Genomic DNA, 25,783 nt, shown 5'->3' on the forward strand with positions numbered 1-25,783 from the left:
ATGATTTAAAATTAATCAGAACATCCAGATCTTGTTTGACCTAAAAGGATTTACGGAACCTTTGCCTTTGATAAATAGCCCAAACTTCAAACAAAATACCTGCATCAGGCAAAAGCAAATTATTTTTTAATTAATTTATCTGAAATACTAACAACTGGAGGAAACTGGGCTGTAGTTTTACATCTATAATCTGTAAAGTGTTCCCATGGTTTATATTCTCATACAAGAATAACTACAAAGATTTTATGGTGCTGAAGAAGCCCCTCCAAGCAGGCAAGCATCTGGGATTTTTTTTTGTTTGTTTTTTGTAAGAGAAAAGTGATTAAATTTAAAAGTCAAAACATTTCTTATGTTACTGCTGTGGCTGACTTTCATGCAAAATAATTTCTGTGATTCATGTACATTTTATGATTACTCATGATTTCCTGCATAGTTTTCAAATCTTAGTGACTCCATATGTAAAATAAATAGAATAAACAAAACAGCATGATAAAATCACTGCTTTGTGTGAGTGCAGTTCATTCTATTTGTAACACTTGGCTGAGATATAGGATGTTTTTTTCCAGAAGGAAAAGTGCCATCTACTGAATCACCGAAACAAAACTTTGCAGCATCTTGATAGATTTTTGTGAGAGAGGTCCTTCGCAATTACTGCAAGTCTTACTCAACTTGCAAACCTAATTAATTGAGATAACCACTGACACAGTGATATGGCACCTCACTAAGTAAGTATTTAATATGTTGTGTGGGTTTTTGGGTTCTTTTTTCCTTGAGTAAGTATTCCTGGATTTCAAGTGTTAATGGAAAATCAGTAAACTGTACTTTGAATGTTGTAAGATTTCTACTTTTTAAATTACTTTTGTCCCCAAAATTTCTGGGGGGACTTCTTGAGCATCCTCTGCATCTCTTTAACACCCTATAGAGGTCAACTTCTGGTAAAGAGTTGCTCTTATTTTGCCTGATTAGCCAGTTCAGGTTTGGTGAAGGTATAGACAGAAAGACTATAAAAACAATAAACTGACGGCACATTAATAAATAACATTATATGCGGAGAAAGAAGAAAAAATAACTGAAATTACTAAGAGACAACTTTGCTGTGGGAGAGGACTTATTAGTTAACTAAGACATGGTTTGGCAAAGTATAGAACATTTTCCAAAGGCTTTAAATTGCTTTAAAGACCAATAGGACAATAAACTTTATTCAGGACTTAGAAGTGCTGTCAGTATTCTTCAGGGCTAAGCAGTAGAGACTTGAATGAAGCGCCACTGTATAATCCTGCACAGCTCTTAGAAGAATGTCACTACAGAAGTGGAAGGATTGGGAAAGTGAACATGATGAATATCTTCAAAAGTTTGGGAAGTCTCCAAAGATAGTCACAGGCTTACAGGAACTGGATAACCACAGGATTACGGGTAAAGTCTTGTCATGACTTAAAACTAACTGATGATATAGAAGAACAGGAATTGATTATTCCTTCTTAAAATAAAAAAAAAATTAGCAGTGAGATGTGGCAACACTTTATACAGAGACAATCTATAAAATGCTCAAATTACTGTGTCTGTAGCAAATCTGGTAGCAGTTTTGTGACAATGATAATTATTTGTACAGTAAGAAAACTGCCCCTTATCTATTTAAGCCATGTTGTGTGTAGCCAGGTATACAGTCATACAGTAACCTTAACTTCTGTCACAAAATAGGCTTTTTTCTCTAATTATAAACTGGATGTGTGCTGGTTTCTGCATAGAAAATTCCACTGATAGCTTTTCATAAATGTTTTATTTTTTTCTGTTCACACTATACCCCTGAGGAATAATATTCAAACACATTAATTAAAACTTATTCAACAACTTGTGGGTTGCTTTCTTTCTAATTTAGTGGTGACTGCAGTTTGGAAATTCTGACTTAGCCAGCTTCAAAAATCATATGATGTTGTTGCTCATATAGAAACAGTTAAGTAAAAATAACCAGAGGGAATGATTTTAAAAGTCAGTGTTGGAAGAGCTTTCACTTGGTGAGATGAAAAAGAAATCTCTCATTTGACTTGAGAAAAGTTGAGAGGAAAAACAGGGGCTCTTCTTGAACATGACCTCCTTGAAATTGTTTGAAACATCTTTGAGATACTTGGGCAAAAAATTAGGCTCCATATCCACTAACGTTCATAATTTCAGCCAAATATCACAAATTTTATAGTGGCAAAATGTGGAAAGATAATTACACTTCATCCTAGGCAGTAACAGGTGCTGTCAGGCCCTCTCTATTCATATCCCAGTCCCACAGTCTTCCCAGAGACAAACTGTTCGTCACCAAGTGGGATTTTTACCACGTGCAGACACACTGCTCTGGGCAAGGTTGCTTTTCCTGTCCTGCTTTAGCTAGGTTAAAACATCTCAGGCTGCCAAAACTCTTAGAAACATTTACAACATCAAAGTCAGCTGTAGCCATGCAGGGTGATGTTCAAAGCAGGAGTTGGCTGCATGCCCTCTTCTCGCTGTTCATAGCTAGTGGAAAATAGAAATACCTAAACAAACTCCTTTTAGCTTCTTTTGCAGTAAAATGGAAAACCACCAGAGGTTAGTTATACCTTACAATCTCTTCATTTTTCTTCGCAGATCCATCTCTGGAGAGTGGCAGGGGAAGGATGTGTTCAAAAGCGGCACTGGCCGGTACTTCAGAGGAAAAGCCTCATAGAATATTCGTGGAAGATACTCTGGCTCGTGTGCCTCATTTATTTCTATATGGTGTGATACACAACCTTGACTTCCCAACCAGAACAGGGTCTCCTGATCATTGTGTTTCTGCAGCACAGTTTATACAGGTGAGTAGGGACATAAAAGTGCCTTTTACCGATTTGGTGACATTCACACAACACTGTCCTTCCATAGCTCATTCCTTAGTCCAAACCGAGCCATGTACACTCCAGACGCGCCAAATCGGCCACTTAACAGCACAGGGGTGTGAGTGCCACCCCTCCAATAATGACTTTTATCAGCAGAAACAGGCGCTGCTTTTGTCTTCTTCAATGAGCCAGCCACGAAAAGCGTTTCCTTTTTGGGGGCTGTTTTGGCGGGTTTTGACCTTTTCCCTGTCAGACCCGGTGCGATCCGTCCCGCTCCCGCGGGCAGCGCCGGGGGGCTCCGGGGAGAGCCAGCGCCGCGCACCCTCTGGGAGCTACAGCACGGTGCTCTCGCCCCCACGGGCCTTCGGGCGCCGAGGAGAGCGGAGAGCATCTCTTCCGAGGAAGCCACCGGGCCTCCGCGGCCCCCCAGCAGCGCGGGCGGTGGGCGCTCCTCCCCCGGCCCCCGCTGCCGCCCGGAGCCGGGGCCGGGCCGGGCCGGGCAGGGCCGGGCCGGGGCGGGCCGGGCGCGGGCGGCGGCGCGGGCGGGGCGAGGCGCAGGCGCGGCGCACGGCGGGCTGCAGCCGGGCCCCCGCGCCGCTCCGGGAGCCGATGGCAGCTGCACAGCGCGGCCGCCCGGCGGAGCGCGGCGCGGCTCGGCGCCCCCGGCGCGGGATGCGCGGGCGGGCAGGCGGCGGTGGCGGCAGCGGCTGCGACAGCTCCGGGAGCTGGAGGGACGGGGCCGGGCGGCCGGCGGCCGCCGCGCTCGCCTGACCTGCGTGCCCCGCTGGCCGCGCCGGGCTGCCCCGAAGGATGTCCGCCCAGTCCAAGGGGACCGCATCCTCCTCCTCCTCGCCGTCCGAGGGGCCGCTGGCAGCCTCCAAAACCAAGGTGAAGGAGCAGATCAAGATCATCGTGGAGGATTTGGAATTAGTCCTGGGGGACCTGAAAGATGTCGCCAAGGAACTTAAGGAGGTGAGAACGAAGGGCTGCGCGGTCGGATCCTCCGTCTGCCCCGTATGGGGCAAGCGCCCCACCGCCCGCAGGCCGGGATCTGGCTTCCCCCGGAGCTCTGCTGCCGCCCCCAGGCTCCTTTTACAGCTTCTTCACCGCGGGCCGAGCAACTGGTGTCCAGGCCGGGCACGGGGCAGCTCTCTGGCCGTGCCCCGGGGCGGGCGGCAGGGCATCGCTGCGCTGCCCGCCGTCCCGGAGCGGGCTGGAGCCCCGGGTGCCGTGCGCCCCGGGACCGCTCCCCGCCTCTGTGAGGCGGCCCTACTCGGGGACTTCCCACCTCAGGGCACCCCTCAGAGTTTTTATTTTTCCCGGGGGGAGCCTCTCCTGAGAGGTCTCTGCTGGGCGAGGGTGCTCAGGGGAGCTGCGGACCCGCAGCAGTGCCCGATTCCGGGCTGAGCCGCGCTGGCGTCCCGGGGCTGGGAGAGAAGTCAGGAACGAGCCCGCTGCCGCTCCAGCGAGTTTAAGTTTTGGTCTGCGCGGTGCAGCAGCAGCGTGCTGGCCCCGAGCAGCGGCAGCAGCGGCGGCAGCGGCGGCAGCAGCCCCCGGCCCCAGCCCCAGCCCCAGCCCCAGCCCCAGCCCCAGCCCCGGCCCCGCTCGCACCTGCCCGGCCTGAGCGCTGGGCCGCCCCGGACCCCGCACCCGCCGCCCTTGGCGCGGTGAGGCTGCCCCAGCCGCTGCTGCCGCTTCACCGGGAGCTCAGCCCTGCTTATCGGCCCTATCTGGCAAGGTTGCCTTCGCGATCTCTCTTTTGCTGGTGGCGGGTGTCATCTCCTCTACGTTAATCTGCAGGCAGAGTGCGATTGCCGCGGGCATGTTCATGAGCAGGGAAATGCAGTGGCTGAAGGAAAAGAATTTGGCTGTCCTTTTGGAGATTTCCTCTTTATCTTGATTTTGCTACACAACTGGTCGACAGATGGTTGGATTATACACCGAGATTCAAGTCTAGAATCTCTGTGTATTGCTTTATAATCCTATATTTGACATTTGTAATAGGCTTCGGTTTTTTGCCTTCATATATTTTTCTATTTTAACAACATTGTCAACAAGTTTCTTTCAACCGTCTTTTGCCATCTGAGGCAGTCTGAAATTCACCCAGTGCTTCGTATAATGTTGAAAGATGTATAAACACACGGCTCACTAATCACAGCTGTTAGGCTCTTTTTTCGCTCACAATGAAGGTTCCTCCTTTTTTCTTTTTAATATACCTATAATTTATCTTTTTCTTAATGTTCTGCTGTCTATGCTTTGCAATTTTTTGAGGTATTTTGAAATAGAAATAAACAATATTTATAGAGCACCTCTTTAAACGTTTCTAAGACTGATAGCGTAAACTGGCTTCTGTTGCTGCAGAAGCACATTTTCAGGACCTGGAAAGGATGTAATGTGCTCTGTCCCATGAATGTAAATCGTTCCCTGCACGTAGTCAGTCCTGGCTTTCTTCTAGTGAGCAAACAGGATCACTGTAAGTGGAGATCGTATATCATCATTTACTGTGGCATGTTTTATCTAAGCAAACTTGTCTGCTCTGGTTGACTGAGTCTGTAAAAGAGAACCGGATTTACCTCTGCTTGGTAGGGAAACCTGTAGAGAAATGGAGCTGTGACTCTGTTAAGTACTGTGTACCTGTTGAAGGGTGCAAGGATTGCCAATCTGTTTTGAGAAAATGAAGGTGTTTTTATAGAAAGGATAGTTAAATCTTGTTTCTGACTACACATGAGGTTTTTAGCAATGCTTTTCACCAAATACGCCTTGCAAAGATGGTAGCTCTGATACTCCAACCACTGTGAGTTGCATACATGTACATCTGCTTCATTTGTGTAACATTTGTTTTGGAAAGTCTGCAAAAGTTTGGCATCTGAGTACCTTTAGTTTGTCTGCCTTTATAGGATGGGCTAAATCTGCACAAAAACTCTTGACATAACTGCGTTGTATACTTTTTATGTAAAAGTGAGTTAATTGGTGATGTTATAGGCTGATAACCAGTCTCTTTCTCAGGTGGTTTGTAGGTGTTCGGAAGGAATTATAATCTGTTTGTTAAAGCTTACAGGAAGTTAGTCTGTAGTCAGTTTTGGTGTATTACGCATAGAAATATGACTGTGCTACATTTAGGTTCCCTACTGTAGGACCAGTCAAAATGATGAAATAGAGGATGGAAACTTCACACTTTCCACTTTCACTGCAAATTCCGTATTTCTGGAAATGTTGTTGCTGCCTTTCTTTTTTTTTCCCCAGGGTGTTTGCTGCAGCCCAGCTGTTGAGCTGCAACCTTTTCTGTTTCTGTTTACTTTTTTTTTTTAATGAGTAATATTGTATACTAGAAACAGCATTTCATTTTTTAAATTCGTATTTAAAAAGTTTTCCATTCTGCTACAGTGGGAGGGCATGAAAGTTTTTTAGCCCTTTTTTGTGTAGTTCCAGTAGTAGTTATTCAGTTGTAGTGTAGAAAATACAATGGTACTGTAACTTTTTTTGTTTACATAATTTACATAATTTTTAAAACACATTCTTTTCTTTTCATGCCTACGTATTTATTACCCTTAAATATAAATTATGATTATTCTTAATGGAGCACTTAAGTTATCATGATAGACTTCATGACTGCCTTTCAGTCTTCTTTTTTAAGATTCATAGTCAAAGTACTGTCAAAATGAAACACCATTTTGTTGCTTCCAAATGAGCTGCTCTGTAGCAGTAAGTAGCATAGCTATACAGCATTTATGTTTTACTACATTTAGCTTGTTATGCTTCACTTATGTTAATATATTTGCATCTGCCCTTTTTTCTGAACCTTTTTCTGACTGGTTCTTTAACATTTTTTTGTGTTTTTAAAAAGAGGAGATTGAGGAGTGAGTAGAGGATGGCACGTTAAACCCAAGTGGGCAAACCATTACGTTTATAAATATTCTCTAGAAGCATGTGACTAAATCATGCAGATTAAAACAAATACATTTTAAGAATTACTGTGTCTCAGAAGTGAAACATCCCTTTCTTCCCTCCCTCTCTCCCCCTTATTTATTGTTCCAGTCTGATTAGGCTAAGGTAACCACAGAAGATTTAGGGTGGAGCAGGGGCGTGACAGGGAGGCGTGGAAGGATGGAGCAGTGCTGAGCCCAGAGTCTGAGCTCGTGTATGGCCAGCCTTCTCTAGAGTGCTGTTAATTTAGGAGAGGCTTGGATGGACCCTTTTGTCTCCTTGTGTGGGTGTGTAGCAACAACGGGATGTGGTTTTGCATTGAAAAATGGATTTGAAATGGTTTAAGTTGCTGTTATTTAATGAATATTCCAAATAAAAATCAAAAGGATGCCAGAGGATTGAGTAACACTTTCTATTCCTTTAGTCCAGACTATTTCAAAATTAAGTTGGTGGAGCCTTAAGCTTTGGTTGTCCTCCATAGGATTGAATGAAAGACCTTTTTCACTGGAGTTTGTATAGAAAAATGGTTATTATTAAGTCTTTTTTGTAACTGATACTTATCTCTCTGGTACCTAAGTAGCTAAGTAATGTACTGTTGGAAAACAAAAGATGTGTGCTAATTGAACTATTGTAGAATGCATTATGTAGCCCTCTGATTACTTCAGAAGGGATTGTAGGGGATGTACATGTATACCTGTGGACGCAGCAGGGCACAGAGATTTATATAACCTCATAATGATAATATATTTTTTAAACCTTCCTTGCATTCACATTTTATGGTAATGTTACACATTTCTGTGGTCTTGTGCTTGTTTTCATGAAGGAAATACTTAACTAAATAATTTGATAAATACTTTTTGTAATAATAAAAATTCATCTTGCAGAACAAATTCCTGGAAGTTGTGAGGCATTTGCATAGCTTTTAATTGGCTAAATATGCTCCAACCTTTTATCGAAAGGAAGCAGCTGTGTAGCTATTGCCTGTGTTTAGAATACTCCAAAATGGAGGTGCAGGAGAAACAGAAGCCCTCACAGGCATTGCAAGTACATCAGTGAATTTCCAGTCATTTGAATCTACCTCCTCTGCTTTGAATCCTGTGAAAATGTCTTGCTGACAGAATGAGTACATTATCTTCTGTCATATAAATGATGTGTTTATTTTCTGTAAAGATATGATCTATATATAATTTCAGCATTACTTAATAAATAAATATTTTCTAAGTGATGATGAGACTAGCAGATAGCAACCCTCTCCCCCAAAACACCACGACAAAGTTTGTTACAGGGCAAACGACCTGATTCCATAAGCAGGCCACTCATCACTCTCTTCAGTGAAGGGTGGTCATGTGTTCTGTGGTTTTAATTTCTGGATCAGGACTGCAGAAGTGTATTACAATTTCAGCTGCCGGTTTTTTCCATTCTATTTCTGGTTTTGTGTTCTGGTAACTGTCCAGATGGCAGAAGGTACTTCAAGTTCTTGGTTGTTAAACCAGAAACTAGGAGGTGTCAGGTCCACCAGCAGGACCGGAGCAGCAATACTCAGTCACGTATGAGGATCTCTGATGTGTGGACAGCAAAGGCACTAATATAAAAGTGTTTTGGGTTCACATTGCTGCATGAAGATGAGGTGGGGACTTATTACAGCATAGGTACAGGAAATACTATATAGAAAACCAAGGATAGGTAGAGAAATAGCAAAACATTTTAAAACCATTCCTTTTCTCCTGGTTCTTGCCTCTTTGGATTCTGTCCAGGTGTCAAGGGCCTGCCGCTCTTTTTTGCTACCTAGTGGCAGTTGGAGTTTTTTGTGCATATGCGTTCCTACCATTAGAAATCCAATTAAATGCAGATGCCCTGCTTATATCTGGATGAGGGATGCAGGCCCTCTTCATAGTGTTCCTTCTGGAGTCTTTTCTTCCGTGCATGAACAGGCTGCATATGCAGATCCTGGTCAGTAAGGTGCGTGAGGGACTGAAGCTTTTTTGTAAATTTTTTTGCTGTGGCTGGGATTGGGGTCCAGTTCATGTAGCAGGATCAAGGTATTGCATGAATAAAGGCAGTTGCCATTCCAAAATTTGCTAATCTCTCCAAGATTAACAGATTTTTTTTTCTTCTTTATTATTGCACTTGTTTCTTTTGTGTGTGATACAATCATGTACTGTACCTGGATGTTTGACTGCAGAGTATGATTCATTGCTTAAGAGAAGCACTGCACAGCAACTTTATTGTGATCTGCCCAGGGGTCCAGAGAGGGCCATAAATAGTCATTGCAGATAACTGTATTGTATTTTTTCTTCCCATTTATTTCTTGTGGTCTGTGAAGCATTTATACAGTTGTAGGCAATAAAACCTGCAATGAACTAAGATAAAACTCTTACGCTAGTAGTGTCAATTAAACTAATGGAGCTAAATGGTAACTGTGAACCTTGAAAAACCCCATGTGTTGGGGTGGTCAGAAACATTTATGTGCTGATGCATGGCAGGGCAAGGTTGCTCCACATCTTGATTTGTAACCATGTCTACCAAGAGACAGTAATTGTATTGTGTAATCCCATGAAAAGAATACCTATAGAGAATTGCTTATTGATATCAAGATACTTGACAGAGGGAAGCACACTGCTAATTTGTGCTACCTATTTTGTGTTTAAACTCATGTTAGCTATTTCATTACTTATATGTAATACTGAACTCTTGATAGCAATGTGTATTGTGCAGTCAGGAGGTAAATAGAGCATATATAAATTCTGTTTTCAAATAAAAACAGTACCACAGTGGAAATATGTATGTTTTTATAAATTTTGAATTTCACGCAGTCCGTGCACTGCTGACCATGATACAGGAAACAGAAACAGTGAGGCACAAACTTCAGTCTGTTGCAGTCGGATTTTTTCCATTGACTTTGGAAGGCAGGAAACTAAATTTAAGTGATGAAAATTAATTTTGGGTGGCATAATTTGTATTTAAACTTCAAAATTTAGAAAATTTAGTTGCTGCTACACATGTGTACGACTGCATTTTGCAACATCAATGACTTGGTTGAACGGGATCATTGTCTATTTGAAGATTTTTGATGTTTTCTTCTGGGAATGGTACAATGTTTCTGTTCGCATTACTCACCTTGGACAAAGTTCTGGAACACCCCTCCTACTTCCAGTAAAAAAATTCCAGCCAAATTACTGCATATGTTGTACACATGTGTTGTGTACAACTAATTAGTACTGCTCTTGGGAGAACTGGGGGAGAGGTGCAGATGTTGTCCCTGGGTTTGGAGTGGTTTCCCACAGTGCCTGTTTCACAATACCTTTGTGAATGAGCATCACTATTCTCTTCCAATTTTCCTTCCTTTCAGAGCTGCAAAATATTGATGGCTCGTAGTCTTCTCTTAATGTTACAATTGTTCTTTGAAAGGCTGGTGAAAAAACCGAAATGTTCAGTAACCTCACAGGGTTACGTGTATCTTGTGCAGGTTTATCCCTTTTTCCTGCTTCAGCAGAGGTTGCTGCTGTGAGGCAGAGTAAAGGGGTGTAATTTGCAAATGTATTGCTTTCTTTCCCACGTAGCCTGTGCCTGACAGCCGTGCAGATTACCGCTAGCCTCGTTACCTATATGTAGACAGGGCTTTATTTTTCTTTAGTAGTAGTAGTTGGGCTTTTTGTTTGCTTGCTTGTTGCGTGTTTGTTTTTAATTGAAGCAGCAAATTGCAGTTAATGTGCATTGTTTTCTTGATGGGTAAAATGCTACCTCTTATTTAGGTATGAGTGTGTGATAAAGGACTACAGCTGATACATACCTCCTAATTACAGCTCCTGTCCATCCCTACACAAAATTGACTGCTCATTCTTGGTGCTGTGACCTGCAGTGCTTCAAAATGCCATTTATTACTGTACCCAGGGGAAGAGGAAAAGCAGACCCTGTCGAAAGGCTGAGAAAATCCTCCAGCAGATCTCTCACTACAGCTTCCCTGTGTCAGGGCTTGGTCGGTGAGCTGCTGCCGTTCAGGCTTTGTTCGGAATTGTTGCGGTACAGCTGATGTTAGGCAGTGAGGAGCAATTGCCTCTGAAGCGCAGCAGTACCATTGGTTGTTCCTTCTGCAAAAACTGTGGTGTGTTCATGCTTCTTTAAAGGTTAACAAACCCATCCGTTGTTTCATGCAGCATATGCCACATTGCATTATGAAGACTGAGAGCACTGATGTTGAATCATTTCCAGATTTCATTGAAGATTATTTCTCAGGAATGTGAAAAATCCTGTAATTTTAAAACGCTTTTAATTTTTTCCCCTTACTTTTTTTGATAAATCCGCAGTCATTATTCCAGTGTTGGACCCATGGTGGTATTATTTTCTTCTGTTTTTATGATCTATGACTTCAGTTCTTTGAGTGAAGAGCTTCCAGGTAGAATCAGAGTAAGATATCCTTACTTCCAGTGCAATCATTTGCCTTGTAGGTAGGAGAAGAAGATAAAACTCAATACCTAGGAAAGTAGTGTGAGAAGTTAATTATGTATTTATTAAGTTTATTAGGTGAGGAGAGCTGCAGCAGGTGCTTAGACTTCAATGTGATATGAAAAGCTTGATTTAAGCTTTTCATTCAGCTTCAAAACATGAGATAAGTGTACCAAAATTTTGGTATCTACTAACATTTCATACTTTACTAGAAATGTCACTGTATTAAAGCAGGCGGCTTATGTCGCCTAAAAGAAGTAGAATCTATAAACTTAACAAAGTGAAAGTATTAAGAAATTGTTTGGACTCACCTCTCCATTATAATTTCTTGGTTCATAGCCATGTAACAGTGTCCTTTCTGTATAAAATTATATGTGAAAATATGAAGCATCAAGGTCAGTATTTTTTTTCTTTACGGCAATGTAATAAAAAAATGTATTTCTTTCTTTGTATGCTTTTTGATTGAGATTTTCAGCTAAATAAATGACTAAAAGTTCATTAGTTACTGGACAAAGAGTTGAACAGATCCTTTATTTCTTAATACAGAACTACAGACTGGTTGAGATTCAAAAGGGAATCTAGAAATTGTCCAAATTATCCATGCAAGAGTCAACTAGAGCAGGCTGCTTAGGATATTGTTCTTGAGTATCTTCAAGGATGGTGACTCCAAAACCCTTTTGGACTGCCTATTTCAGTGTTGAATCACGCTTTTTTTGGTCTTGTGTTTAGGTTGAATTTCCTGTATTTCTAATTGTCCCCCTTGTTGTCTCCTTTACTCCTAATCAAGTATGTAATATATGTTCCAGCCCCTTCCAACCCCTTTTCTGGACTAGCTCCAGTGTGTTCGGATCTGTCTTGTGCTTGGGAGCCTGGACCTGTACACAACATTTCTGATTTAGATTCAAAAAATCAGGTATATATATTTAGTAAAAATGCTAGGCCACAAACATTTGCTTCCATCAATAAACATCTCTTTAGCTGAAATTTTAAAATTAGCAGAAGAATATATTGTGTACTTTTTCATCAAAGTTGCAGTAATAAGTGGTCGTGTACTTCTCACTGCCTGTGATCCGAAGACAGATTTTATCAAATTCAGACAGAATGATAAACAGCAGATTTGCGGGATAGCTCCCTGTATGAGTATAACAGGTGCATACATCCAGGGCTCGGAGCTGGTGTTTGAGGGTGCAGCCACTGGAGCATCCATGTCATGTTTGGCAGTGATGATTGGAGGGAAGGGCTGCAGCCCCTTCTGCTCTTACAGGAATGCTACTGCTCTCATAACATCTCTGCACTAAACTGATACATGCTTTTCCTCATCTTCTAATGAAATTGTCTGCTTAATTTTCACTTTCCTTTTCACTCTACTAATCTCTAAGTAATCCTTCCATTCCTCTGAGGCCCTTTGTTTTATTTTCCTAGCCCTTGTCCTCTTTCTCCCTCCTAACAGGTACAGGTGTTAGTGTGACTTTATTTACCTCACTGCTAGGAGCTGTCAGACGTCATCTGTGTTCCTGAACTTCAGAGTGCTTGTCTCTCCACTCTTGAAAGTTGATGCACGAAAGTCAATATCAGAGTTTCAAAATTGTCCTAAGATTTTCAGGTGACTCTGACATTTATCTTAAAATCTAAATTGTTCTCCTTTCACATCTTCTCTGTGCTACTAGGAGATTCTTATGTGTAGGCTCATTGTTAGTAATTGTTTTTAGTTCAGTTTCTAATCTAGTGTAGATAGAAAGTGAAAGCTGTTTTTTGGATTCAAGTTAACTGGTTGTTATTACAGCAGCAAAAGCCAATCATGATAGATTATTTTAACATTGTTTTCCAAAGTTTGCTTGATCTTTTCTCAAAATACTGCATAACTGTTCTCTTAAATAAATTGTTTTCAGTTACCAGTTAAACTGTACTTTATTCTTTGCATGTTTTTGCTGATGATTGCAGAGACGCTTTGAATGAGGTAAGTTCATCATAGCAGATGGTCTCTGCTAGTGCTGAGAAGTTTTATCTGTGATATCTAGGGTGGTCCAGTCTACAATTATTTGGCTTTCAATGCTTATAGGTAATTTTATGGCATGTTTTAAGGTTCAGTAAAACTATGGCGTTTGACTAAAGAAATAACCTGTGTATGAACACATTGTTTAGATAACTTTTTAAGACTGGAAAACTATACAACTACATCTACCTCTGCTGAAGTAATAACTTTCTGTTCCCTGAAGTCAAAATACAGGTGGTGTGTTGAACCTGAAAGAACTAGAGAACACTGTTTTTTGATCCTCCTGCTCAAGCAAAAGAGGGAGGAGATTATGATTGTTATTATTTCTTGTTCCCTGTTGACAATTGATTTGCATGTGCTTGTTTTTCAGTCGGTGATTATTTGATTCTGTCTACTAAAGAAAAAAATAGTAAAAAAAGAAAGCTTGAGTTTTAAGGACTGAAATAGTATCCAAACACTTATTTATTTTATTTAGATGCCTTTAATCTCAGCAAGCAGAATGTTTTCTGATGTGATACAGCTTTGATTTTGATAGAGCTGTGCCATCTTGTATTAGCTTGGCTGTTGTCCCTAAGCAGTTCCAATCATTCTTGATGTATATATTTGTGTGCAAAGTTGGTGTTTTGGATTCACATACCTAATTTTAGGAGCAATCAGAACCCCAGTATTTGTATAGACAGTAATGTGTTTTAATTGCAATGATAAAGTTGCCATTCTTTTATTTAAGCCTGAAATTCATGTCATACAAAAGAATTGTAGTCTAAGATTGATTAAAGCTATACATACATGGAAATTTTCCATTTAATATCAGGTAACTTATGGAAATGCTGTTTAAAAAAATCTAAAAATATCTCCTACATTTCTTAAAGGTAGTTTTGAAACTTTCTGTTCAATAATGGATCTTTTCTGAGTGTTTATGGCAAGATTGCAAGTACGAGAGGTATGAGGCTCATAAAAGAAAACAGACTGTATTTCAATGAATGACAGCTGTGTACTATTTCTAGGAGATGAGCACTTGGCAGGCATCATGAATATCTACTTCAAGTTTCTAACGAATCAGAAAAAATTATATCAGCTCTATCAAAGTCAGAGTTTATTCAGTGTACATCATCTTAGGAACAGAAGCTACTTTATGATAATTTCAACAGAATATTTAACTTACCTAGTTATTTTCCCCATAATCTGGTAGTCTTCTAAAAGTTTTTTTCTGACTTAATATAAAAACTGTTTCTGAATTTGTATGTTCAGCAGAAATTAGTCAATCAGGGGCATAAAACAGGGTGCTAAGGTAAAAATTTAATGAATAAACCTCTGGATTTATTCTTTCTTTGGGAAAATGTAAGAAAGGTTGATGTGATGCTTTGTATTATGGAGTCAAATGTAGTTAATAATAATCTGTTACGAAGAAAGGAAAAAAGGAAAATCTCGTAGGTCTTGTGAATAATTTGCTAAATGCGTAATGGGCTTTTGTTTAGGTTTCACAGCTTTTGACAGTGACATCTCATGTTTCAGGAGTGATGCCCTGGTGTTGCATAACAGCTTTTTAAATGGCTTTTGGTCTTTTTATCACAATCTTTCAGAAGAGTGTCAAGGCCCAGAGGGAATTTGGGACATTGTTGATTCTTAATTTTTTAAAAATCAAGTTTTCATTTAATAACAACTTGTTTTGTACAGGTAGAGTACTTCTGCCATGTTAATCTGTTATTTCTCAGTTTAATTTACTAATCAAGAATGAGGCATCATTTTTGTAATTCTGAATTACGGGTATGATATGTCTTCCTTAAATGCATGATTTCTTGTACATAGTGAAACAAAGGTATCTGTTACGTAAATGCTGATACATTGCAATTAAATCTTGATCAAGTGGATTTTATAATATTAAATGTCTATTTTTGAACAGATTAAATTTTTTCCTTGCTTTTGGTGCAGTAACCATAGACATGCAACATTTCTATAGAATTCTTCCTTGAAGAATGTAGTATTAATCTGGTAACCTGTGTGGCTAGGAGACGCAACATCAGCATTTTGCCTTCTCCTGGTTAGTGCTCTAGCAGGTGTATATGTCTTTAAGGTTTTCTTCCAATGGAGGAGATATTATATGAGACTTCACATGCTTCTTACTGCAGATTGCCATTTAATGCAGACAGGAAGTTTAGTACTATGCTTTTGTGAAACTGTTTAATCTAGGCCAGTAATTCCATTGGATAAACAAATAAATAATGACAAATAATTACCAATACCGAGATTGTTGCAGTTTCTTTTTGCTAATGTTGCCACTCAGCTCTGGCAGCTCTTGAATATCTCTTAATTTAGTTGTTCATGTATGTTGGTACCTTAGTAAAGAATTTTTATTTTTTGTTTTAATTTCTCTGGTAGATTCCATATTTGATGAAAAAGGGCTTTTCTAGCTCTGTTTTGCTTGAGTTGTTCTTCAGAGGAATCTGTGCAATACTATAGGTGTGATCTAATCAGAACTTTGCTGGAACTCTGTTTTGCTAGATTCTGACATTTCATTTCTATTTGGTGAGAAATTGCCCTCTGGCAGCCATCCCTCTGCAAAGAACTCTATGAATTCCTTGACTTCCAGTCTGTAGCACAAAGATATTTAGTTTCTCCTCATGGTTATGATAATGCACAAAAGGAATTTTATCCCACTTTTAAGTATCTGAGAGATTTACTTCACGCCTTGTGTATTGTCTGTTAGCTCTCCTGCATCAGCAAGTCTACGGAGAGCATTTGCAACTTTTGTGATATGGTAATTAATAAAAATAGTGTATGACATCAGCCAAAGTCTGGTTAAGGAGTTCCATTACTGTTTCTTCATAACCCAAGTCCACTGCTTGTTGCATATCTAGAAAACATATTAACTATAAAATGATCAGCAATCCATCTGGGCTTCTCTTTTCAGACAGTGTGTACTTAAATTGTAGAATATTTTGCTGCTATACAATATAAAGAAATATGAGTTTTTATCCGTTGAAGATGAGAGCAGACAAAATTAAGGAGAGGGTGTTCTCTGAAGCCATAGAAAAGCATCTCTGTTCTTCAGCGTCTCCTTCTAGTAAAGCCTTTGACACTGTCACCCACAGCATTTTCCTGGAGAAACTGGCTTCTCCAGGAGTGCAGTGGGTGTACTAATTGAGGGGTAAAGCACTGGCTGGATGGCTGGGCCCAGGGAGTGGTGGTGGATGGAATTACTGGTGGCCCATCGCCAGTGGAGTTCCCTAGGGCTCAGTCACGGAGCCGGTCCTACTTAATGGCTTCTGTCAACATCTGTATTTTTTAAATGCAAGGCCTCTTTATGTTTAAGGCTTTAAAATTGTTTGTTTATTTCCATCTAAATGTGTTAATCTACTGTTTTTGTATGCCAGGGTTTCGGTGATTACTTTTTTTACGGAGTCTGAAATGGTCTGTGTGGGTATAATCTTTAATTGGAGCAGGATTTGAGAAGGATTTGTCTGCTTTCACCTCAGGAGTACTTGTATATTACCATTAGCAGTGCTAATGTTGCAGGTGTAAATGGACATATTTGGAGCTGGGAAATGCCAGTACCAATGAATGGGTACTTTACTGGACAATGAAGTACATTCTGTGGGCTAAATTCAAAGACTTCTAATTACCGAGCATTTTTGTGAAAGAATGGTTACAGTCCTGTAGTGTTGTTAAATTACTGTTCCAGCAATATATATTAGAGAAGTTGAGCTTGCAAGGAGATGAGTTGAAAATGCAAGAAAAAAGTGAGGGAAACATGCTGGTCTACAGAATCTGAGCAGTGTCTGTATGGTCTGGCAATGAAATCTGAAATGTCAGGACTACAACCTCAGAATGATTTTCACTGAAGTTTATCCTTGCTATTTGTTATCCTTGCTATTCTTTTTTTTTTTCCTACTTCCTGTAAAAACTTGCTCTCCATAATCATGAATTGCCACTCTTATTTTCATGAAGGAATATGCCCACTTTTTTTCCACATTGGTAGTCGTCTACTATTATTTATAGGCCTATGTTTCTATTTCTTTTGGGATTCTTTTGTCAATATTTTGGTTTTTTGGATATTCAAATGTCAGATTCTCTTGCGTATTGCATCATTAGGAAAGCATATATTGTGGTTCTGAATTTTCTCTGTTTTTTTCATACCATGATTATTTTCCAAAAGCATATTTCAAAATGCCTTTTTCTATTTTCCCTCTCCTTTCTCCCGCCATCTTAGAGTACGTGCTACTTAAAAGACTTAAATTCTGCCCTTATTCTGAGATAAAGTAATGGTACTAAACATTAGGTGTCCTGTCCTGCCCTGTCCTGTTTTGTTTTGTGGCAACACCTTAATAATCTCATGGGGACAGTTAACTTTGACAAGGTTCCCTGTCTTTGTGGAGGGTTAGGTTTCATTTGGTGTGAAACCGTGGCCCCTGCTGGGACTAGAGTTTCCTATCCAATAATTTTCCCCCCATTTCTGCTCTCTCTAGTCTTCTGGCCTTTATTTCAGGCTTTGGGAAATGTTATATCAGCATACCCCATTAAAAGTAAGAGTAGTAGTAGTTGAATACAGCAATTTAAGTGGTGTTCTTCTGTGAGGGAGTGACATTAAAAATTTTTCTCTGCATGTTGGCATTAACCTACTCTATCTGTGAAGTAAAGTAGTGTCAGAAGGACCAATTTGCTATAGAACACTGTATGTTCATGACAAAGGAGCATTGTCCAGAATGGCTGGATACATTTACAAATGCAAAAAATGCCATTCTGGAGTTTACTTGGTTTTGTAAATTTTTTTTTTTTTTTGCTTTGAAGACAAACGTAATGTTGTAGAAAGTGTAACACATCACTAGCTGCCGGATGCTTCCCATTATAAAATACCACCTTCAGTTATTTTGTTAAGGTCAAATAGTTCAGACAGAATTTTTCAATGCTGAGTTCTGTATCATGCTGTTATTATTTTTTAAAAAGCCCCCTTTCTTTTAGACTAAGTAGCTGATCTGCTTCAGAGCAATAAGCCTGGGAGAACGTCATGGTTTTGATCATGCTTGTCATCTTCATGCTTGAAAGCTTTTCCCCCACTCCCAGCCCCCTGCTGCTCCCTTTCTGTACTCTAGCAAAGAAGTCTAGCCTTTGCTAGAGTGTAGTTTTTTGATCACAGAAGCCTGTCTGACATGACCAGGGGATGTAAATGTTCCCTCTGAGCTGCTGTAACAAGGTTCTTTTTTGTCTCCTCCTCTCCTGAGTAAGCCTTGCTACTATGGTAGGCTGAGTTGGTGGAAAGATGCATACCTCCAGTGAAAGGAGAAGGCTGAGGATAAGCTGAGCTTAAGATATTGTGGTGCTCCTAACTTGCAAGTACAGTTTGCCTTCATGAGGAAAGGTTGTCATAGAGGGGTGGAAAATGACTGTAAATGAGATACCAGTATGAGAGTGAAGTTGTGACCAGAGGTGTGCATGTTAGATACCTCTGGGAAGAAGACAAGTCTCACTGGAAGCTTGAGAGTTTTGAGTGGAATTCATGTACTAAAGTCCCTTTTCTTCGGAGTGCTGAATTAAAAAATTCCCAGTGTCCTAGATTTTCTTGGGCCTTGACCTATAAGTGAGTGAAACCCTCTAGTAAAAGGTGCCTTAGTCTTTCACTCATATCATGAGTGTCAGTTCTCGTTTCATTGTGTACCAGTGGTTTTATGGCAATCTGCATGACACAACTATCAGTGCAGTATCAAATGATGGAGTTGGTCTTTTCCTCTATTTTGGTTTGCATTTTAGACTGGGAGATGCAACATACACTTAGGTTATGCATTCTAAAAATGGTTTCTTAATTAGTTTTGATGAAGTTTTCAGTTGCATTCCCATAGCTGTTTTATGTAAGCCTGCCTTACTCAGTGTATTATGTGATGGTTTGTGTTAATAATTAGCTGAGTGATACTATGCCACTATAATTATTTGATGTAATAGCCCTGCCTTATACAGAGCATGACATTCAGGGCTTTTCTGAACGAAGAATTAATTCTCTATTGGCGTTTTCTGTGGAAAATGTCACTGTGGTGCTGGAAACTCTCATAAATGTTTAATGGGTTTGTTTTCGTAATGCATTTATGAGGTGAGGGGGTTTTATCTCCAGTTCACAGATATAAGACTGGAGGGTGGCAAATATAAATCAGTAAATAGCTTATTTTTCTGTGTATTAAGGACTATATGGAACTCTTTACTTCAGCTGAAGTGGGTTTATCATTGACAGATCAGAAAATAAGAAACACACATCTGCAAGATAGGTGCAATTTTGATGTCAGTTATATCGTATGGTACCACCAAGTTGTGTGACAGATGCAGGGGTAGGATCAGTATATTTTTGAAACTTATTGAATTGTCTACTGGATCTTCCCCCTGCCACCTTTTTGGTATTTTTTAAAGTCTCTTTTGCTTTTGTATCTTCCAAAACAATAATTCAGAGCTCTCTTTCAAAGAGATATTGCTTTAGTCTCAGGCCAGCTTGACTTTTGGTGTTCAGTCACATTGGTCTTAGTTGAAAGTCCTAAGCCTGGACGACAAGTACATGTGTCAGGAGCTCCAGTTAAAATTCTAAGGGTGATTTTGTTTATTTGAATTTATGCCCCAATATTTAAGGTTTAGACTCCAGTAGAAAGGACCCTGAGGACATGCAAAATTTTACCAATTAAGTTGTCCAGGAAAACTGAAACATGCATAATGGAAACCAACATCTAAAACCAAATCCCTGACTGAGACGACACTGCTGTAAAATGGCAATTTCCAAGATGGTTTATGCAAAGCAAATCCACAGCTAGCTGAAATTAGCTAAAGAATTGTGAAGAAGTGTAATAGTTTGTCTATCTGTTAGCTGTTTTCAGCTGAAGTGCTGTTGAAATCAGTACACATTAGAGGAGACAGTACCACCAAAAAGCTGACTGTATTTTTGGGAGAATATTTCACCTTTCTTTTTAAACAGTCTGGTGTAATGGAAGGTGCCTTGCCTATAACAGGGAGGGGTGGACTTAGATGACCTTTAAAGTCCCTTCCAACCCAAACTGTTCTGAGATTCTGTAATTGTCTTTTCATTATTCTGTGTTCTCAGAACCGTTTTCAGAGAAGGATCTTGTAGTGCTCATGTAGTGTTCACTGGTCTCAAAGGCATCAGGTAGCTATTTTAAAAGTATTTCAGAATCTGAGGAGTCTAATCAGTCTATGGCAGTATATTCAATTATGGTTGAATAAGGTAACTGCAAATATCCCTTTTAAATGATCTGAATTGCATAGTTTTACTAAATCGACATTTTATCCTGCTGGTATATAATTTTTTCTCTATAGTCTAAATTATATAAATCTCCTTGTTAAAATTTCAATCCTGTTTTATCTTATTTATCAAAGATAATCTAAACTATTTTCATTAAAAATGTATCATGTTCTTGATAAAATGTGCTCTTGTTTTACCTTGCTAACTAGATCAATAATCTCCATCAATCATGCTATGAAACTCAAAGAGAATATTTTGTTCCTTCGATGATCTTGGTCCCTTTCAGATTAAAAGTCTAAAAAATAGTGCAATTTTCTCATGCTTCATTATAACATGTACTGTGAAAACTGACTGGTTACACTCTTTTTTTGTAATTTTAAGCAAAGCCATCAAGGAACTAGGGTAGATGCTTCTTAAAATTTAAATTGAAATCCTTGGAAAAAACGAAGCATATTGGAAAAATGATGTGCTTTCTGAAGGTGAACTATGTAACACACTCTGCTATTTCCATGGCACATTTGGTTTCCATGCAGTGTACTTTTTATGTAGTAAAAGAACACCAAAAATGAAAATAGTAAATAGTAATATTTTCCTCTTTTTATCTCTGGCAGTCCCTTTTTTCTTTCACTGGATAATAACAACTTTTTTTTTTTTTTTTTGTCAAGGCAATGAAGCTTCTGGTGTAATACACCATGAGGAAAGACAGTGTTTACCTACTGCTCCAAATTAGTTTTCAGTCCTGAATTGTGTTGCAGCATAAACAAGAAGTCAGTGATGTATTATTTTGTTTCACATATGTTGCAAGACTTCCCAGTTTCAAAATAAGGGAAAAGGAGGGTTTTTTTCCCTAAGTTTTTGTTATATTTAGAGGTGGCAAATTGCTAGTTTTCATACAGCTAAAATTATGCCTAAGTCAGCAGTTGAAACTGAGAAACAGATTATATTGTTATCGTGTTGACTTTTATATAGCTTTTGTGTTTTTATGTTAGGGTTTTTAAGCAAAACAGAGTTTAGCGCAGCTTTGATATGTGTGTGCTGCTGGCTTTTCTTTGTATACACAAGTGTACAAATACTCTGTTTTACCTGTTTGGTTTCTTTTAAACATTTCTTTCAAACTGGGTCCTTTAGTAACCTTTTTGCATAATCACTGTTGCACTGTTCAAGGTCTGGGACGTTCAGAGCACATTTTTCAACTTTCTTGCTTGACTGTTGATGTCCTTCCATTGCATGTGCATCTGTTCAGATGCTAGGAGGACCATCTTTGCAGTTTCATTAGCTGAATAAGAATTAGTTTAAAATTCAGTGGGAAATAGGAATTGTTGTTACAGCAAACATTCAAGACAAGCCTTGGCTCTGGCTCTAAACATGAGCTTCAGTAAATTCTTCTCTTGAAAATGATTTTGCTATCTAAATGTGATTTTAAATTTGAAACTAAGCTCTGAAGTTAATAATTTTTCCTTGGTTGACCTAGTTTTGTGTTTTATTACAAGTGTAGTGCACCTGGAAATGCCTCCTGAAAAAGGATTTTGTAAATTAAATGCTGTGTAACATTATAGCCTAAATGCAGCTCTGCATCTGTGCACTTGGTTTCACTGTATTTCATGACCTCACCAGGGTGTTGTAAAAATAACTGCAGTGAAGATTGTTAAATGCCTATATGTTATAGTAATAGGAGCCATGTAAGTGCCTAAGATAGATAGATAGACAGATAGCATTAGTACATTAGAGGTTTCCTTGAGAACACTAACCAGATTAAGTGCCAGTGTTCTCCTATGTAGCAATGTTAATTGCCAATTTTTGGCAGTCACACAGGCGCTAATTACTTCTTAATAGAACCAATGGAAGAAAATTTTCCACTAAGCTTTTATGGATAATTATTGCAATTTTTTTTCTTCCAGGAGCTTGAAACTTTGCTCTTACAGCATCCATCAGATCTGTCTTGCAGATAAATTGTAGCATTACGACACATGCAAGATTGTATTCTACAGCCTTATACCATTCCTGTCTGCCTTTTAAATGAAACAATTTAGAACCTTCTCCTCCCTATCAGAATAGTTTCAAACTCTTCAAACAGAACGTTTGTACAAATAACACATAAAGACATTGCTTTGTTTTGTTCAAATGCATAGTGTATTTACACAGTGCATTACATAACAACTGCATCTGTAGGGTCTTTCCACTGTAACCAGAGCTTTTGAGACAAAGTTTTGCAACCATGAGGAATAAATCTAGAGGAGTGCTGGGATTTAATGTGCTGAATTTGCCAGTGTCTGTTTCCTTTCTGTGGCTCATTCTCTTCTTATGTATTGATGTTGTGTTCTAAATAAAAAGAAGAAATCATTGGACGAATGGTCTGAGAAATACAAGATACACTCAAGATGCTAAGCATTAAACCATGTCAAGAGGTGAATGTGTGATCGCAGTTAGACTGGAACACTGTCGGTATTATGTTATGCCACCCTTCTGTCAAGAATTTGTCACAGTTCACTGGGATTTTGGTGTTGTACTCATGTTTCATAATTTTCATAAACCAATATGTCATGCCTTTTCTGTGGTAAAGAGGCTAAACATTTGTGGTTTTGGCTGCTTACCCCAGCATGGCTTCAGTATTCCTCATGGGTAAAGTATCTGTGTTGGGCCCAGTCCTGTTTAGTGTTTATTGATGACCTGGATGAGAGGATTGAGCCCGCCATCAGCAGATTTGCAGATGACACCAAGCTGGGGGAAAGTGCTCATCTGCAGGAGGGTAGGAGGGCTCTGCAGAGGCACCTGGACAGGCTGGCTCATTGGGCTGAGTCCAACAACACGAGCTTCAACAAGACCAAGTGCCGGCTCCAGTGCTGCAGGCTGGGGACAGGGCGGCTGGACAGGGGCCCGGCAGAAGGGGACCTGAGGGCCCTGAGTATCAGCTGATGGACATGAGCCAGCTGCGTGCCCAGGTGGCAGCAAGGACAGTGCCATCCTGGCCTCTGTCAGCAATCGTGTGGCCAGCAGCAGCAGGGAGGCCATTTTCCCCTTTTACTCAGCACTAATGAGGCCCTCGAGTGCTGTATCCAGTTTTGGGCCTCCTGCTTCAGGAAGCACATTGAGGTGCTGGAGCTTGTCCAGAGAAGGACAGTGGAGCTGGGGAAGGATATGGAGCCCAAGTCCAGTAAGGAGCAGCTGAGGGAAAAGATGTCTGAGTCCAAACCATGACCTAACACCACTTTGTCAACTAGGCCACTGAGTGCCACATCCAGGGTCTTCTTAAATGCCTCCCAGGGACAGTGACTTCACCACCTCCCTGGGCAGTCCATTCAGTCACCCTTTCAGTGAAGAAATTTTTCCTAATGTCCAATGTAAATCTTTCCTGAGGCAGCTTAGGGCTGTGTCTCCTTGTCCTGTAGCTGGTTGCCTGGGAGAAGAGACCAATCCCCATATGGCTACAGCCTCTTTTCAGGTAGTTGTGGAGAGAGAGATAAGGTCTCACCCAAGTGTCCTTTTCTCCAGGCTAAACACTCCTCAGAGGTCTTTTCCAGCCTAGTTGGTTCTCTGATCAGATCTTCAACCTTAGGAGGTTTCTTGAAGAGCAGTACCTTTAAACAGATTTAAATAAACACAAATTTAAAAGGATATTGAGGTTTGTACTGGTTAAATTCTAGTACTTTATCAGAACACTATTAAGATAAAAGCAAGAGTGTGTTGGTGGTTTGTGGGCAGGTAGGGACAGGGTGTCCCAATCCATTCACTCAGTAATGATTGATGCAGTGTTCACCCAGTTGTCCTGTATTTGATTCCCAAACTCAGAAGTCTGACTATTTGAAAGATTACCAGAATTTGGACAACTTTTTTTTTAAATTTTTATTCTCACCATAATAATAATCCAACGAGAAGGATTAGAGGATAGCCAGTGTTTATACATGAAGTATTAATCACAAGGATTTTGTTCTTAATGTTATATGCAATCATTCCAGCCTATACACTTAAATTATAAATTTCAACATGATACATAATCATAATCACAGAGTAAGAAACCTTTGTTTTAATTTCAAAAATAATTTTGATGTTAGCGAGGTTGAAGCTATGTTTGCTTAGAGACCCATTAAAAAGATCTCTTAGTGTTTGTGTGTATATCGGGATGATGTGTTTGTAATGTAGTGTATATTCATTCTCTTTTCTAGTGCTAGTTGATTTGCATTAATTGTACCCCACTGCTTCTTAATCCCTTTCTATATGCTTATAATTACAAAAACCCTCATCAAAACAAACAAAAAAACCCCTTTCTTTCATAATCACCTTGCCATCCCAAACCATCTTTTTTCACTGTCCTTACAACTTAGTGATTGAGTATCACAACCCTTGCTTACAGTACTTTATGTGGCATTCATTTTCACATTTCAGGGATTTTAAAAGTGCAGCTGCTTATGGCTTTGGTCAAGATGAAAAATATTGTTGTTCTCTTGAAACTTAATAAAATAAATAAAAATGCAAGTTACAAAGTTTGTTTCCCTTTTTGAACTTCTTGTCAGAATAACAATATTGTAATCAGTTTGTATTGAAGTATTTTTTAGTCTTTCAGTTAGTTATTTAGACAGATGGAGTAAAATGAATAGATGGGGAGGATCAGGAACAGCATGGAGAGAAATGGCTTCTAGGAAAGGATATGCTCTTAATGGTTGGAATAGATGGAGTGTAGCAGAAATACCTGTGTGAAGTAACCATCAGCTTTGGGTGTAACTAAGTTGACTGCTTCCCTCATCTCCTGGTTGTAGAAACAACTGCAGATGGTTCAAAGACATGATTTGAATAACCAGTGCAGGACTGTTGGGAAGATGTGTAAATCTAAAAAGTTCAATTTTCCAAGATCAGCCAGATATGGATGTGGAGCATCCATATGAAAGCATAAACACCTGTCAAAACAGACAGATACAAGAATTCATGTAAAACAGAGGATGAAGAATGATACTCCTTATAAATCACTCTATATCTTGTAGCAGTTTAATCCAAACTCTCATTAATATCTGGATGTTGGACTAAATGGCTAGCACAGGGACCAATAATGATATCATCCTCAGCAGCTGTTTTCCCATAACTTGTAATTCCTTAATAGAATATTGCAGAATGCTGATACATGTAGAAGTTTATTCCTCAGAACAAAATTCTGACAGTGTGATGATTGTCCACAGTTGGATGTAGTCCAAGGCACTCCTTTGAGTTCCAGGCACTCAAATCATGGAGCCTCATTAGAGCCATCCTTCTGTACAGTACCAGATCTGCTGATGCCACTGCCACTGTTCTGCCACTTTTCCTGCAGTCTGTGTGTGGAACAGGGTTATATGAGGAAATCTGCTGTAATTCTTGTGTAACACCTTCGATGTTTAT

At 39.8% G+C, this 25,783-nt stretch overlaps 1 protein-coding gene across 4 annotated transcripts in view; it reads left to right on the top strand.

The window, feature by feature from the left end:
* Positions 1 to 3,590: 3,590 nt before the first annotated feature.
* PRR16 (proline rich 16) overlaps positions 3,591 to 25,783 on the top strand; it is a 139,017-nt gene continuing 116,824 nt past the window's right edge. For 3 of the 4 annotated variants that reach the window (XR_009115935.1, XM_058044209.1, XM_058044208.1), the window contains exon 1: positions 3,591 to 3,809. Coding sequence is in view for 2 of the 4 variants with exons in the window: in XM_058044209.1 (XP_057900192.1) it covers positions 3,648 to 3,809 (162 nt within the window). In the remaining 2 variants the exon portion in view is untranslated. The remainder of the gene's footprint in view (positions 3,810 to 25,783) is intronic. The other variant, XR_009115936.1, reaches the window with a different exon arrangement.

This window comes from Melospiza georgiana, chromosome Z (assembly GCF_028018845.1).
Source record: "Melospiza georgiana isolate bMelGeo1 chromosome Z, bMelGeo1.pri, whole genome shotgun sequence".
NCBI classification, from domain to species: domain Eukaryota; kingdom Metazoa; phylum Chordata; class Aves; order Passeriformes; family Passerellidae; genus Melospiza; species Melospiza georgiana.